Source organism: Danio rerio, chromosome 23 (genome assembly GCF_049306965.1).
Source record: "Danio rerio strain Tuebingen ecotype United States chromosome 23, GRCz12tu, whole genome shotgun sequence".
In the NCBI taxonomy this organism is placed as follows: domain Eukaryota; kingdom Metazoa; phylum Chordata; class Actinopteri; order Cypriniformes; family Danionidae; genus Danio; species Danio rerio.
Window position 1 is genome coordinate 35,744,312 of NC_133198.1, and position 16,313 is coordinate 35,760,624.

General features: G+C 36.5%; 1 protein-coding gene across 15 annotated transcripts in view; it reads right to left on the reverse strand.

Annotated features, from left to right (window-relative positions):
* The window catches only part of plxna2 (plexin A2), a 775,253-nt gene that overhangs the window by 226,014 nt on the left and 532,926 nt on the right, over positions 1-16,313 (reverse strand). For all 15 annotated transcript variants that reach the window (XM_073939239.1, XM_073939238.1, XM_073939236.1 and 12 more), the window contains one exon: positions 2,601-2,735. In XM_073939239.1, coding sequence (XP_073795340.1) covers positions 2,601-2,735 — 135 coding nt within the window. The remainder of the gene's footprint in view (positions 1-2,600; positions 2,736-16,313) is intronic.

Genomic DNA, 16,313 nt, shown 5'->3' on the forward strand with positions numbered 1-16,313 from the left:
CATATACCTGTAACCAGTCATTCCAGCTCCATTTCATTAGTAAACATACAGGACTAATATTACACACCCTCATGCAGCCACAACAACTATGCTAATTCAGCCATTTTGGCTCTATTTACACTTAACATCCAATACATAAACACAGTGAGCTCCACTCCACCATGACGGCTCTGTTTCCTCCTAGTGTAAGAGATTGTGCTGAAAGATGAACGCTAATCCTGCTTGTCTGTGAAGTGTGAAGTGTGTTGTACCTATAACCCCAACAAGTGAACGTCTCACACTCGCATCCCCAATATTAACACTATTCCGAGAAGATATGAAGAGAAACACCTCGGAGAGCAATCAAGCTGAGCGTCAGACTGAAAGAGCCTCTCAATGCGGCCGTTTAATAAGCTGTAATATTGAATTAATCACCTGAAACACTTAAAACAGGACAAAAGAGGCTGAAGAAATGATGGGATGTGCTGATGGCTCTTTAACGAGGGGATTGGTTTGGATTAATGTGTGTGAAAGAAAAATCTACTGAAATTCAGCTAACGCACACACTTAAAGCTATCAAAGAACGGTTTCATAGCTCAATGAAAAGTGGCTACACTGCTTAACAATATGTTTTCTACAAGTGATTATTCGCAGGCAGTTTAACTGACAGGCAATCTAGTCAACCATAACATTGAATTCTCCGGCATCTTGTTTTTCAAGTAAACAGCACAGATTAACCAGGTGTAGTAAAGTAACATATGTAACTTACCAAAACAATTGTGAATGTGCTCAAACACTGCTTTTCTTTGAGGTTTTTGTCTTGTTTTTAGTCCAAATATAAAAAATAAAAAATAAAAATCGAGAAATATTGTTTAGACAAGTAAACAATATTGTTTTGTTTTTGGAAATAATGTCAATATAAAGTGAGATTTTTATTAAAACAAGAAAAATAATATGATTTAAAAGCAGATGCTGAATATATCCATTGTATGTTGCAGATATTTATGTCTGCTGCTGTCTAAAATCAGTATGTCATTTTTCAAGAAATTATTCACTATCTTTCTGGGGAGGGCACAAATTGATACGGCCATGGCTGATACCAAAAGCTTGAAAGAAAAAAGAGAAGGTGGGGGTGGGATTTACAAAGTGTCAATTCTTTGATAGAAGAGGGATTTTAAAAGTGTATCATGCAAAAGATCCCCAAATATAATGATCCCCATTCACAAAAATAAATAAATAAATAAATGAATGAATAAATAAATAAAAAATGAATTGATTAATAAAAAACAAACAGCAGTTGAGTGCATGAAGTAAAAAGGAAAGGGGAAAAGCACGTATTTGAGTCTATATTTCCTCTATAATTTTTTTTGTAACCAGGTTTGGGTGACGTACACAAAAATAAAATAAAATAAAATAAAATAAAATAAAATAAAATAAAATAAAATAAAATAAAATAAAATAAAATAAAATAAAATAAAATAAAAATGAAATGAAAAACAAAATAAATGAAACAAAAAGAAAATAAAATAAAACAAAAAGAAAATAAAATGAAATGAAAAAAAAAATAAAACAAAATAAAATAAAATAAAATAAAATAAATAAAATAAAATAAAATAAAATAAAATAAAATAAAAATGAAAATGAAAATGAAAATGAAAAAATAAAATAAAATAAAATAAAATAAAAATAAAATGACTTTAAATTAAAATAACTGCATTGAGTGGATGAGTAAAGAAGAAAGAGAGAAAGCACAGACTTTCTGGCTCTGTATCTTCTCTGTTAAATTTATGTAACCAGGTTTGGGTGAAGCAGATGCCCAGGACTCAATCCACAAAGTTGATAAAATACTGTGAGCACTTTTGCATCCCTCAGGACGGCAGCAGGACGAGTGCATATACATTGTGCTGACTCAACAAGTCTCCTTCTTTTTCTCCTCATTTTTCTCTCCTCTGACCCAGCGGTCCTGCATGTACCCATCTGATGTGAACCTGTCAGCCCACTGTGCATTAAAGCACCTCTCTCATTACCGCCCTGTCCCTCCTGCCCCGCCTGAACCATCCCACTATCCACACGACACCCCAGAGGGGATATCAGCCCTCCAGAACACATGCTAAAAAAAACCTGGGGATGTAAGAGAGCGGCCTGCTCATCCATCTCTTTTCTCCTTCTCTTCTCCTTTAGAGAATGGCTAACTCTTCTATTCTTTTATTTTGTACTATGAATGTGCCATATTGCAAGATATTATGTCACTATATAATACAATATCTCAATCAAAATATAACATCATGACCAACCTCGTTCACTCTGAGGCAAAAAAGCATGTTTTCTATAATCTGGTAATATAGTATAGTGATCTAAAATGCCTCCCACCGCCCACCTCCCCAAGGGAAGTGTAGTGTGTATTGATATAATATGAGCTCAGTCTCTCTCTCTCTCTCTGTTCATTATGCTGTCAGGGGAGGGTGACCTTGTCCTCTCTCCATCTCTCCTCCTTCAGCTGTCCCTCCATCACTCTACTCTCTCCTCATTCCTCTCTTTCATTAGCACGCGATGTCATGTTCCCTCCGTCCTACAGCTGTTATGGATGGAAGAAAGGAGAATATACATGTATATATTCATACCTGTCTCTCCGACATGACGTAGATGTAGCTGTTGTCCAGGGAAAAGGCCATGTCTCTGAGAATCGAGTTTCCATCTTTGATGACAGAAAGAGTTTCATACTGGACGCCGCCTTGAGGAGGACCATCAACCCGAATCTGAGACACAGAGAAGACAACAGTCATGAGCAGAAATTCATTCACCCAAAAATCATTTATCACGGCAATACGATGAATATAAGGAAAATGAATTGTACATATGCACACTTACTATACAATCATTTTCTTTTTCTAGCAGTTTATATATATGCATACAGTATACTTTCATATTACACAATAATTTAATATACAAAATCCGTCTTGAGTTGGTCGGGTGTATTTGTGGGAATGGTCAAAAACACATTGTATGTAAGTTATCAACTTTATTTTATGTTAAAAATCGTTAGAATATTAGGATAAATTATCTTGAAAAAGTATTTTTTATTTAAACGTAAATCACATGGAAACTTAATTTTAGATTAGTAATATGCATTGCTAAGAACTTAATGTGTGCATGTGTATATATATATATATATATATATATATATATATTAGGGATGTAACGGTATTGTAAATACCGTCATACCGTAATATAAATTTTTTTCGATATTACCGTAGTCGCATGACTCGGTAAAACTATAGGTCTTCTGAGAAAATTTGCTCAGGCGAATGAAGCGAACGGGAGGTACCGGAAACTACAATTCCCATCAGCCCAGGCTTGGCCATCATGCCTTGCGGTCTGTTGTCGCTACAGATCCAGTAATGCGGAAATGGAGTGTGCTGCTAGAAGCGGGGATGAAAAAGAGCTGGAAAACCCTAAAGCGGGTGTTGTCGCCGCGCGCGTACTGAATAGTGGTGTTGTCGCGCGAGTTCTTATCAGCTGTGTTGTCGCGCGCATACTGAATAGCGGTGTTGTCGCGCGAGTTCTTATCAGCTGTGTTGTCGCGCGCGTACTGTGAAACGGGGACAGAGGGTATGTCGCGTCGCGGGGGCTCTTTTGATCATTTTTGAAGGAAACTTTCTATCCAAGACTAAAAAGGGCATGTGCACTGCACAGGTTGAGCACTGTGTGTGCACGTGCCTACAAGTTGGGGAATACGACTAATCAGTCATGGGGACTGCAGAAACAGTTCAGATTGATGCAGACATGAGATCTCTATCTCACTCATGGTTTGTCCTCTCAAGTGGGGGAAAGACAATGCACAACGTTCCCCATTGCTAACAACCTGGGCCAAGTCATATCTCTCTTGTCCCAGAAACCTCAGTCCCAAATGAGAGGGTTTTTTTCTGTTGCAGGGGACATTGTAAATACCCAGAGATACCAGCTTTTACCAGATTATATTTATATGATAATTTTCCTTTAAACCCATCTCTATCTAAGTGAGTGAGTGATTAAATGTTGAATGTGATGAGTTTTCAACACTACTAAATTGAAACTTAATTTTTTTACATGGTTTAATATTTTTTTGTTATTAAAATTGAAGTTCCTGTTTCAAAGCTTACAGATAGAGGACTAATTTGTATGTCATTGACACTTTTGGCACTTTTTTGGAGTATTTTCATAAGTTTTGTTTTTTCCTGTAAATGATTCAATAAATACCGTATCGTGACATTCATACCGAGGTATTACCGTACCGTGAAATTCTGATACCGTTACATCCCTAATATATATATATATATATATATATATATATATATATATATATATATATATATATATATATATATATATATATATATATATATATATAATTTTTTTTTGATGATTATGTTATGTACACTGAAAATTAGTTTTAAAGCAGTAATTCATTCAATTAAAAATGTATCTTTCATTTCATTTTAATACTGTTTGTTTTATTTTTCAAGTAAAATATTTTAAGTTCATAATATAGGTAAATAAAAATGTTTTTGATTAAAAGGTGATCTAAGAAAAATTGGTTTTGACCAATGTAAAATTTTTTGGTTATTCACATAGGCCCGTGCATGTGTATTAAACTAAAGCTCAATATGCTTTGTACTTTAATGGACATACAAAATATTGTTTAAGGCAAATTATTTGTTTTTCCTTGGCTCAAGTGATCAAATTTAGATGTGAAACCATTACCTATTTTTTTTTTATTGGATGAATGAACATTTTATGGAAATGTTTGATTTGACTAAAGCTTTATCTTTTTGTTTAGTACAAAAAGAGAATTTGAATTAATTGTCATGGTCAGAAGCAGCTTTACCAAACATAATAGATAGCACAGACAAAAAAAAATACTAACAATGTAATTTGGAAACAACTTCCCTGAATTAAACACAAACACTTATGATCAGTTCATGAGATCAGCCAGATCAATGAGAACCGATTGAGTTATTAAATGTGATTATCGAAGCATCCCTAGTTTAAGGCAAATGATTTATTTTGCATTGAATCAAGTGAGAAAATGTATACTATATATTTTTTTTTGGATGAATGAAAGCTTTTTTCCAGTGTATATACTTAGATTATTACATGTATATATAAACAAAATAAATAAACATAACCACCATAAAAAAATACATTTTTATAATTATAAAACTATATTTCCGATAGATGAAAATAAAACACACTGTAAAAAATCATACGACAAAAAAATTATGACAACAAATGTTTTTATGTTATTTTAACTTATTTTAATAAGTTAATCAAGTTTTAATATACGATTTAAAACCTAACACTTTTTGCCAGCTTGACTAATGTAAGTTGAGATGACTAGAACATTTCATTTGGTTCAACTAAACAATTTAAGGCTGTAAGAATTTTTTACAGTGAAGATAAAATACATTTACCACCAATTAGCTGGCTAAACAGGTTTTGATCAGGTCAAAGGTTGTCTCAGAGCTATAAATCCAGCTGCACTATTAATTGACGTCACAGGTTTCACGCTAGACTGTCTCCTCCCACTGTATAGAGTGTGACTGGGGTCAGTCCAGGGTCATGTGTCTGTCTAGCAGAGCTTCACAATAGAGCAGACAACTCTGAACAAACACCAATGACACTGAGACTGAAGGAACACAGCGAAGACAATTCAGTGAAACTAAAGATGGACAATTACGATTACTGTCAAATCTGTACTGAAACATGAACAAGCTGTTTCCCAACACGACTCTGACCCAGAGCACAAGTCAGGAGGAAATAAAAAATCATGTCCACGCTATGCAAAGTCCCTGTTTAAGCATTAGTCCACTCCAGCAAATGTAAAAACCATCTGCGAACGGCAGCCTCCCAATCCACTAAACTGACATTTACAGCATACTGACGTCCTGCTGTAGCGGTAAATGTGTTCATACATAAAACATGTCAAGACCCGCCTCCTCGTGCTCGGCCGAGCGTGACCCTGATATGACCTGGCGAGCACCACAGGGACCTTATGTCACGGAGAACTGTGTGCCCAGTAGTCCGCGGAGGGCACTTTCAAGAGCATACTTCATTTGCAGGCAGGAAGTGGCTCTGGCATTCTGCTCGTAGAGGTAAATGTTGTGTTCACTGGCCCTACAGGGGGATATAAAGCAATCAGACGTGGATACCAGAACAGGTTATGTGGATGTAACTGAGAGGCGCACACAGCTTTAAAGGGCATGAATGCCTTGATAAGCAGGGAATGGGCACAGTTAGATACTGTGTACCAGGGGCATTCAAACGTGGCTCTCCAATAGCAGAACTGGACAACCACTGCTGTGTATGCAGCTTGAATACATTCTTACATCGCTGTTTAACATAGATATATACACTAGATATCGCATAGGGACCCTGAGCATGCGTCAATAGCGCCGCCACATTGGTACAGTGCTCCCAAAAATAAAATTATCATTAATTTTAATTTTAAGAAAAGTAAAATTATAATTTTCGTAATTAGAAAAAAAAAATTACATACTAACATCCAGGAAAACTCCCGATCATAGATATATGTGTATATCTCTGGCTTTGGATGGCCACAGTCCTCTCTGGTACCCTGGTCCCGCATTCATTTCAAAGGAGCGCTACCCTTTAGCAAGATGGCGGCGTGAGAACAACCATGAGAACAACCCAGGCTCATTCTGAAAATATACTGCTATATTTGTTTCTGGAGAGCGCTAAATACGTCCCAGGGGATATGTTTTTTGCAGTTTTTGTTTTCGTGAATCCACCAGAGGCCGCTGTTGACTGACTGACCAATCGACTGACCCACCCTACTTCCCTGAACCCAACCAATAGTGTTTTCAATAGCACCAATTAACCTGCACACCCACTTACCTAAACCCAATCGACAGTTCGTCTGATTGTTAGCACATTTTCATATTTTACCACATTATCACTCTGTTATTTACTTATTTATTTTATTTGTTGATTTGTGTTTTTGTCTGACCCACTTTTTGGAAGCGTTCTTAGCTGGACTCGAACCCCATTGTCATGGTCTACTTCTCTCTGTGTCTCAAGTCTGCTGACGTACATGGTGAGCTACTGGACAAGTAGCAGTGGGAAAGCCATTTATAACAAGATCAGCTGGTAAGCGCACAAAGAAATGACGTCAAGTGACATTTTGCTGTCAGCTTCAACCCTGACAGCAAAACAAGAACACTCCCTCCATCCTCTATCCATCTCACAGTGCATCCTGGTGCCATCACTTCCACAAATAAATGTACATTACTGTCCAAAAGATGTAAAAGAAAATAGGACTAATGACCAGTGGTGTGATTCCACTAGGTGGCAAAGTGGGTAGGGCTGTTGCCTCACAGCAAGAAGGTTGCCGGTTTGAGCCTCGGCTGGGTCAGTTGGCATTTCTGTGTGGAGTTTGTATGTTCTCCCCGTGTTGGCATGGGTTTCTTCCAAGTGCCCTGGTTTCCTCCCACAAGCCCAAAGACATGTGGTATAGGTGAATTGGGTAAGCTAAAATTGTCTGTAGTTAATGTGTGTGAATGTGAATGTATGGGTGGCTTGCAGCTGGAAGGGCATCTGCCGTGTAAAATATATGCTGGATAAGTTGGCGGTTCATTCTGCTGTGGCGACCCCTAATTAATAAAAGGACTAAGTCGAAAAGAAAATATCTGAATGAATGAATGAATAAATGAATGAATGAATGAATGAATGATTCCACTACACATTTAATTCCATTTATACAATCAAAATAGGAAAAACGTACCGTAACACTATTTTAAGTACATAGCACAACCATACGGTACCAAAAGGTGGGAGCTAGACTTGCTACCGAATACAACTGGTTATGCAACAAACCAGGGAAATGACAACACAGGAAGTGCCATTTTAAATACACAGCCAAAAATATGACACCACAATAATACAATGACTGCACACAGCAAAAAAAAAAAAAAGCTCAAACAAAGTTTGTCTCTTCTTGTGACAGAAAGTCACATGCCAATAAGCAAGAACAAGATCTGCTGTACAGTATGTCCTCCATTGTTGTTTACATGGTCGTTCTCATGTCACATACAAAAGTGTGAAACGTGCAAGGTGAGCTGATATTTGTGCATTCTTGCTGTTCGAAATGATGAAATGACTAACTAAAGTGCACAATATGAATACGCCCTGTGTGGCTATGTTCTTCAAGCAAGAATGACGTTGATCGCAAACTTCTACTGTCTAAGATCCAGGTGCTTTTTATATAGCAATAGAAATCTGATTGAACTGCAAATATGCAGCCCACAGGCAGCAGAGTGTGATGAACTGTTGTGACACCTTCTTGTGGCTTCCATCAGACAAGACAGAATTTGATGCCACCATACATCGATAAGCCTTGGGGGCCCTACATCCTTTTGCCAGTTTGTAATTTGTCCCTCTTCTAACTGTTGATTGGGAGTTATCTATAATCATTGAGATATACTTAAGCCATAACTATTGTCCCTTGTTAACTTTTTAATCCATTTTCATCTGTTTCCCTTCAAGTATTTGTAAAATGAATGCATATCTGTCCCTGCAACTCCAGACAACAATCATATATTTTCTCATTTTCCTGACCACTGATGTCATTCACCTTTCTTGAGCCTCTTCTGTCATGATTGTTATTTTTCTCTCTGTGTAAGCTCTGTCTTCTTCTTACAAGTTTTTGTTCATTACTTTTTCATTATAGGCACTTTCTGTTTCTCACTCTCTCTCTCCCTCAGTCCCGTATGTACATTATAGATGGCTGCCGTCCCTTTGGCTCCAGTGTAAGTGCAGCTGTCTTTCTCATTGAGAGATGCTCCGACAGCAGAGCCCACGCAAAACTACAGCCCACAATCACACAGCATTCACTGCGCCCAATGTGTGCGCCTTCATCCATTCTAAATAAGGATGAGAATGTTATATATGTTCTTGGAATCTGATATTCTCGTCAATATGATATCTGACAACTAACGTCCCAACGACATCAACAATTAAACATAAGTGGCTTTTTTTCTTTCTTTTTTTTTTTTTTTTTACAAAAGATTCATACCAAAGCAGCACCAATACAAACTTGTTTAAAAGAGGTTCCTAATGTTTTATACTCTTGTCCTTTTCCGTTCCAAAACTATGTTCGATTTATGCTGCAGTTCGCTGCCCTTTAAAAAATATAGTTTGTGTAAAGGCAAACTGAGCAATCGGAGACACTGAAAGACCGGTTAAAATGAGCTGCTCATATGAAAAGACCAGATAACATATTTATTTAAAATACGATGTAGTTTTTGCCAGGAACCAATTAAGCAGGAACCAATTAAGATTAGCCAATTAGCCAACCAATTAGATTCCGGATACACTTGGCTAGAAAAACTAAAACCAAATGTTTTGTAGTAATTATTTACTTTCTCTTAAATCATATAATTTCATAAGACTTGGATTTTAACAAATTAACTTAGATTATAATGATTAAAAAATAAAAAAACAAGCCTACAATATGACATTTTATTGTTAGTGAATCAGTCGAGAGGCATCATTTTACCAGCTTGCCCTGACAGCACATTTGCGCAACATTGAAAGCAGCAGGAATGAAGCAGGAGCTCATTATTTGAGCAGACTTGCTTTTAAGGTGAGCAAATGTGATTCATGCATAGTTTACTGGTTCATCAATGGAATATCCACAAAGCAGAATATTGAGCTATTTTGAACGTTGACCACTATCACACTCTGCTGCTCTTGCATTTTCGTCGACCCAGCAACAAACCTGTCTTTGCATGTTCCATTGAAATGAATGAGTTTCAGGATAACCTTTTCTTCTGCATATAATACAGGGTGTTTTCCCCAGCAGGTACACAATGTCATAATTAATATTAGGTTTGATTTAGGTTGTGACATAAGATGACCAAAATTCAATGTCTAGCGTCTAAGGACCACTTTATATTGATGTCCAATAATGACGTCAATTGACGTTGATATTTGCTTGATTTTTAGGTAATGTGGAAACTGAACAAAATCCAACATTAAGCCAACATCTTAAAACAACGTCATATTGAAGTCAAATACTGACATTTATTCATCAAGTATAGCAACCAAAATCTATCATCTGATAGATGTCATAGTGATAATGTTCACACAACATCAACCTGTAACATCATTGTTTTGGCTTTTTCAAGCCAACATACTGTTATGCTACTTAAACGTATTATTCCTTTTTCTGAGCCAAAAAAATCCCAACTCCTTCTCCTAGGGCTTTAAAGCTATGACCACCAAACTTCGACCAGATCTTTAGACTAGTCTGACTCAAGTTACTATATCTTTTCAAACTGATCTGGCTTAGAGTTTTCCAGAAACTCTGCAAAATACCATTGACTTAACATTGAACCAAACTTTGACGCATAATAACTTTACAAGAAATTCTTAGAAACATGTGATCTTCCACAATTGAAGAGGCTGCCAAGCTATGTAAATCTACAAATTAAACTTGGGTGTAAGTTGTACCCCTGGGGAGCAAGAGTACGCCAAATTTGCCGATTGACTTACAATGGTGAAGAAACTTCCATTTAAAACAAAGAAACTTCAAATCCCATTGACTTAACATTGGACCAAACTCCTCCTTACTGGCTCTTTACCTTGTTACCCACCACCTTGTTACCTTCACCACACCTTTCTCAAGCCAACATTAAAGTTTGTCAATGAATTTTAGGTTCTAGTTAAACATTGACTTTAGGTTGGACATTAGATATTGACATCAGCCTGACGTGGGTTCTGACATCAACCCAATTTTCATTTACAAACAAAATGTAATGTCCACACTGCATTGGGGTACAATGTCAATCTGACATTATGTTGATGACCTGTGCCTGCTTGGTCTTGGACGAAAAACAAAAACGCCACATCCGACAGAAATTGTCAGCGGCCAAAAATCAGTGCATTCCTAGTTTTTGCAGATCCATAAATCACATTGCAATCTCAAGCATTATTACAATTAACTACCAAACAATTATCATCCAACTAACAACTCTGTTTCACATTCTCGACAACGCTCATTTCTAATTACACCTGCTACTTGCCAAGTGCTGTACCCTCTCTTTCCATGTTTCAAATAATAATTCAGCATATTTATTCATTTATAGGCACTTGTTTACATGTTGTTTTAGGTGCGTTTGTATTTGTACGATGTACTTCTGAAAGCGCCGTCCCTGCCAGCTACATGCTCATGCCAAGAGGACGCTTTTGATGTGAGAACGTACTGTAAGCGTGCTACAAAAAAAAGTGCTTGAACAGAAACCAGAGACGCATTCAAATTCTCTCACTATTTAACATGACAACACACTGCAAAACACACACTCTCTCCCACACACTGTACTGTATGTGTTCGTTTTATTCAAGGATATGTACACCCACCCGTTAAACAACCTTTAGGGTAGTTGGTTTTGAATAGATCCTTTTTCAGATGATTCACGTTAACCTACTCTTTTTGATTGAGAAAAGCAATACATTTTGAAAGCTTGCATCTATATACCCTGCCAACATCTAGATGGATACTCGACTCCGTTTACCTCCAAAAGACTTTATTAAAGCACAATTTAATCTTCCTTTGAAGTAATTACATGACAGCAACGGCAAGCGTATATAAGAGAAGAACAGTAAGAGGGTAATTTAATTCCAACACAAAGCGTTGAAACATAAACCTGCAGAACAAAGATATTCCGCAACAATATTTACTCTCTGGTGTCTATTTTTAGCCATAACCTCTAAACCACATTAAGCAGGAACGATCAAAGCTGAATAAGGACCAGAAGAAAACTCTGAATGCGTCTCCCATATGTGTTTTCTTTCGCTATAAAAGGCTACGAAAAGCACAGACCTCAAGAATATCGTTTCCAAACGCTGTGGGACTCGTACACAATGGATGTCCTTGTTTAAATATGTGTGTGCATGGGAGCGAGAGGGAGTCAGAGACAGAACTCAGACTGACAGAGCAATCTGTCCGGTGGCCTATCTCAGATCTTCTGTAATCCATTTTAAATGTGTAGGCTCATGCAGTGTGTCCACATAGAAACACAGAGAGAGAGAGAGAGACTCCTGAACACACTGAATCCAATTACACAAAAGGGGATTCCTCAAAATTGTCTGCTCCCACAGGTCAAATGTCTGTGCTTTTCCAGTAAGGAAGAGGGTAACGTTAACTGAAAGGGTTAACTGTCAGAATAAGGCCAACCTGTCTCTTAACTTTCCAGATTTGATTTACTTCTAACAGGAAAAACGATTAAAAAAAAACATCTGCTTTCTAACCTAGAAAAATTACTTGCTATAAATATATATATGTAGTTAATGTGAAGACATGTAACTGGTAATTGCTTAACAAATTTGCATATTATTAGCATATAATTGGCATAAAATTGCAATCCTAGAAAAATAAATTCATTCATTCATTTTCCTTCTACTTAGTTCCTTTATTCATCAAGGGCCAACTTATCCAGCATTTGTTTTACACAGTGGATGCCCTTTCAGCTGCAACCCAGTAATGAAAAACACCCATACACTCTCACATTCACACCCATACACTACGGCCAATTTAGTTTTTTCAATTCACCTGTACCGCGTGCCTTTGCAGTGAAGGGGAAACCAATGCACCCAGAGGAAACCCACAATCGAGGGAAGAACATGCAAACTCCACATAGAAATGCAGCTGAGGCTCGAACCAACAACCTTCTTGCCGTGAAGCGACAGCTCTACCTACTGCACCACCGCGTCACCATATATATATATATATATATATATATATATATATATATATATATATATGGATGGATGTATGGATGGATGGATGGATGGATGGATGGAGGGATGGATGGATGATAGACGGATGGATGGATGGATGGATGGAGGGATGGATGGATGGATGGATGATAGACGGATGGATGGATGAATGGATGGATGGATGGATATGTGGATGGATGGATGGATGGATGGATGGATGGATGGATGGATGGATGGATGGATGGATGGATGGATGGATGGATGGATGGATAGATAGATAGATAGATAGATAGATAGATAGATAGATAGATAGATAGATAGATAGATAGATAGATAGATAGATAGATAGATAGATAGATAGATAGATAGATAGATAGATAGATATGGGAGAAATGCAGTGGGATATTTCAGGTCTGTTGGACGCAGCAGTATTTTACTCTCTCTCTCTGCTCTTGGAGAGATTTTTTCTGAGCCCCAGTCCGCCTGGATAACACATCTAATCCATCACCTGTGTCAGCTTGAAGAATTCTGGTGTCAGCAAGCTCTCTCTCCCTTTCTCCCTCGCCTGCTCTCTCCCTCTCTCACTCTGTCTTCTGATGCTTTCTATCAGTGGAAAACAGGCTCTTTTGTTCTTGCTGCTGTAGTACAACACTATCTCCCATAACGCATGTGTTACAGCAACACACTGCTGCGGCCGTGTGTCACTTTCCATCCAGACACATTTGAGCACTTAAGCAGATCTCAACCTCTGAGGGATGGAGAGAGAAAGTGAAAGAGCAGGAGCCAGTGGACACTTTCCTCCTTACTATTATCTTTGACTATATGTTTTTTCATACCTGCCAATTGCAAAGACATTAAAAAAAGTTGGTGTCAATAAAAATACGTAATTGCCAAGCAGATAAACAAAGCTGACAAAAATACCATCATAAATATACAAAATACAAATTATTATGAAAAATTTAAGGTGAAATAATCCAGGGTTTGCGTTATTTGATAATATACAAGTCAATATCAAGTCACTGGCAGATCATTTTCTTAAAGAGAATGATGGTTCTTTCTTTTACAGTAAAGATGCTTAAAACAAAAATGTTGTTTGAGAAGAATAAATGCATAAAATATTAAGACAGATATTTGAAAAGGCCAATTTTATTTTAAATACTGTTAAACATAATGAAGAGACTTTGTGAAGCTCATTAGGCAAAAAAAAAAAAAAGTTAAAACTTTATAATAATGGTCCATTAATAAATATTAGTTTGTGTATTTACTAAAATTAAGTATTAATAATCTTGTGAGAAATTTATTTATTATAGTTCAACCTTAACTAATGTATCATTAAATTCTAAAGTTGTGCTTGTTAGCATTAGTTAATGCACTATGAGTTAACATTAACTGACGGGCATCACGGTGGCGCAGTGGGTAGCATTATCGCCTCACAGCAAGAAGGTCGCTGGTTCAAGCCTCGACTGGGTCAGTTGGCATTAATGTGTGGAGTTTGCATGTTCTCCCTGTGTTTGTGTGGGTTTTTGTCTAGGTGTTCTAGTTTCCCTTACAGTCCAAAGACATGCTCTATAGGTGAATTGGGTAATTTATTGTCCGTAATGTATATGTATGTGAATGAGAGCGTATGGGTGTTTCCCAGTATTGGGTTGCAGCTGGAAGTTTATCCGCTGCGTAAAACGTATAATTTGGTGATTCATTCTGTTGTGGCGACCCCTAATTAATAAAGGCAGTAAGCTGAAAAGAAAATGATGATGAACATTAACTAATGTTAACAAAGATTAATAAATGTAGGATTAATTGTTTGTTCATATTGATAAATAGATTAACTAACATTAGCTAATAAACAGTATTATTATTATTATTATTATTTAAAAAAAAGAACACAATATCAAACTAAATGTATCTGCTTATGGTATGCATCAAAAAGGTTCAGTTACCAATTTTTTTATTAAACCCAAGCTTTGTTTAATAAAGTCTGTACATTTCTTTAGTGAGTTTTCACAACTGCTATGCAGCTTCCTGGGTCTCATTAGTTTTATTGCCAACCTATAATATGTGGTTTATGGTTTTAAAATTTAATAAAGGAAAAAGAAAATTACACCAAAAAACAGTAAAATAAAACAAATAAAATAAAATAAAATAAAAAATAAAATAAAACAAAACAAAACAAAACAAAACAAAAAAAATTAATAAAAATAAAAGAAAATAAAATAAAAATAAAATAAAACAAAATAAAGTTAAATAAAGTTAAATAAAATAAAATAAAATAAAATGTATTAAATTAAATTAAATTAAATAATATTTATATTCAAACGTGAAAATATTTTTCAGATTTTTTTTTTTTTTTTTGTAAATTAAATGTAAATTAAATCTGAGAAATATTTTGTACATTGTCATATTATCTTTTGGGAGAAGCCTGTGTTATTTCCAGCAAAAATACAAAAAAATGCTAGTTGTATAAAAGAAACTTTATGCCAGAATTTGCCAGGGGTATGAATAATTTTATACTCGACTGTATATCAAAAGGTAAACCACTTTTCTGAATCTATTTCTGTTTCTGAAGGAAGGAAGAAAGGAAGGAAGGGAGGAAAGAAGCAAGGAAGAAAGGAAGGAAGGACGGAAGGAAGGAAGGAAGGAAGGACGGAAGGAAGGAAGGAAGGAAGGATGGAAGGAAGGAAGGAAGGATGGAAGGAAGGAAGGAAGGAAGGAAGGAAGGAAGGAAGGATGGAAGGAAGGAAGGAAGGAAGGAAGGGAGGGAAAAATATGGAAAAAAAGGGGGGAAAGGAGAACTGATGAGTAGGTGGATGCTGGATGAACAAATGGGAGGGAGGATGCATGCTGGATGGATGAATGGAATTTTCCACTTTCCAATTCTGCCAGTGAAAAACAACCAATGTTTAACAAGCTGAGTGTCAACTAATTAATGTCATAAAAAAATCCAAAAACCACAAGCAGGCAGCAAAGACTCGATTTATTAATATTGATAGTTACAGTATGGTCACACCAGTACCTTTAACATAATTAGGACAGTTTTAATTACATGACTGTTTATGATTTAGATGAAACAAAAGTGCCCAGAACACCTAAAACACTGAACATCATGTCACAGACAAACTTCCTGCAAATGCCACTGCTTTGATATTATCTGACTCGAGCTTAAATCCCACAAACTTAGAGTCAGCTTTTTCCTCTTTCTCCTGGTTTCAGAAACCAGATCTGAATAAAAAGGGTTTGTGGTGAAACATGATCAAAAATATCCCCAATTATCCAAAAATGCCAACATGCAGGCTCGCAGCTATGGCCGACAGCTATATTTAGAGAAGTCTTAAAACGACAGAAGCCCGGCCAGACTTGTGGATCACATCCAAGTGAGCTCATTGAAAATGAGTTTGAGGTAAAACTAATGTTGAACCAGTGGTTATATGGTGTTTTTCTGCACTTAATTGGGCCGAACTGTTCTGCATTAAGATTTATTATGCAGTAGAATTCCTTGCTGAGGTTTCCTCTCTCTCATGAATTTTGTAGATAGTGTTTTGAACCTTTCGCAGTAAAGAGACTAC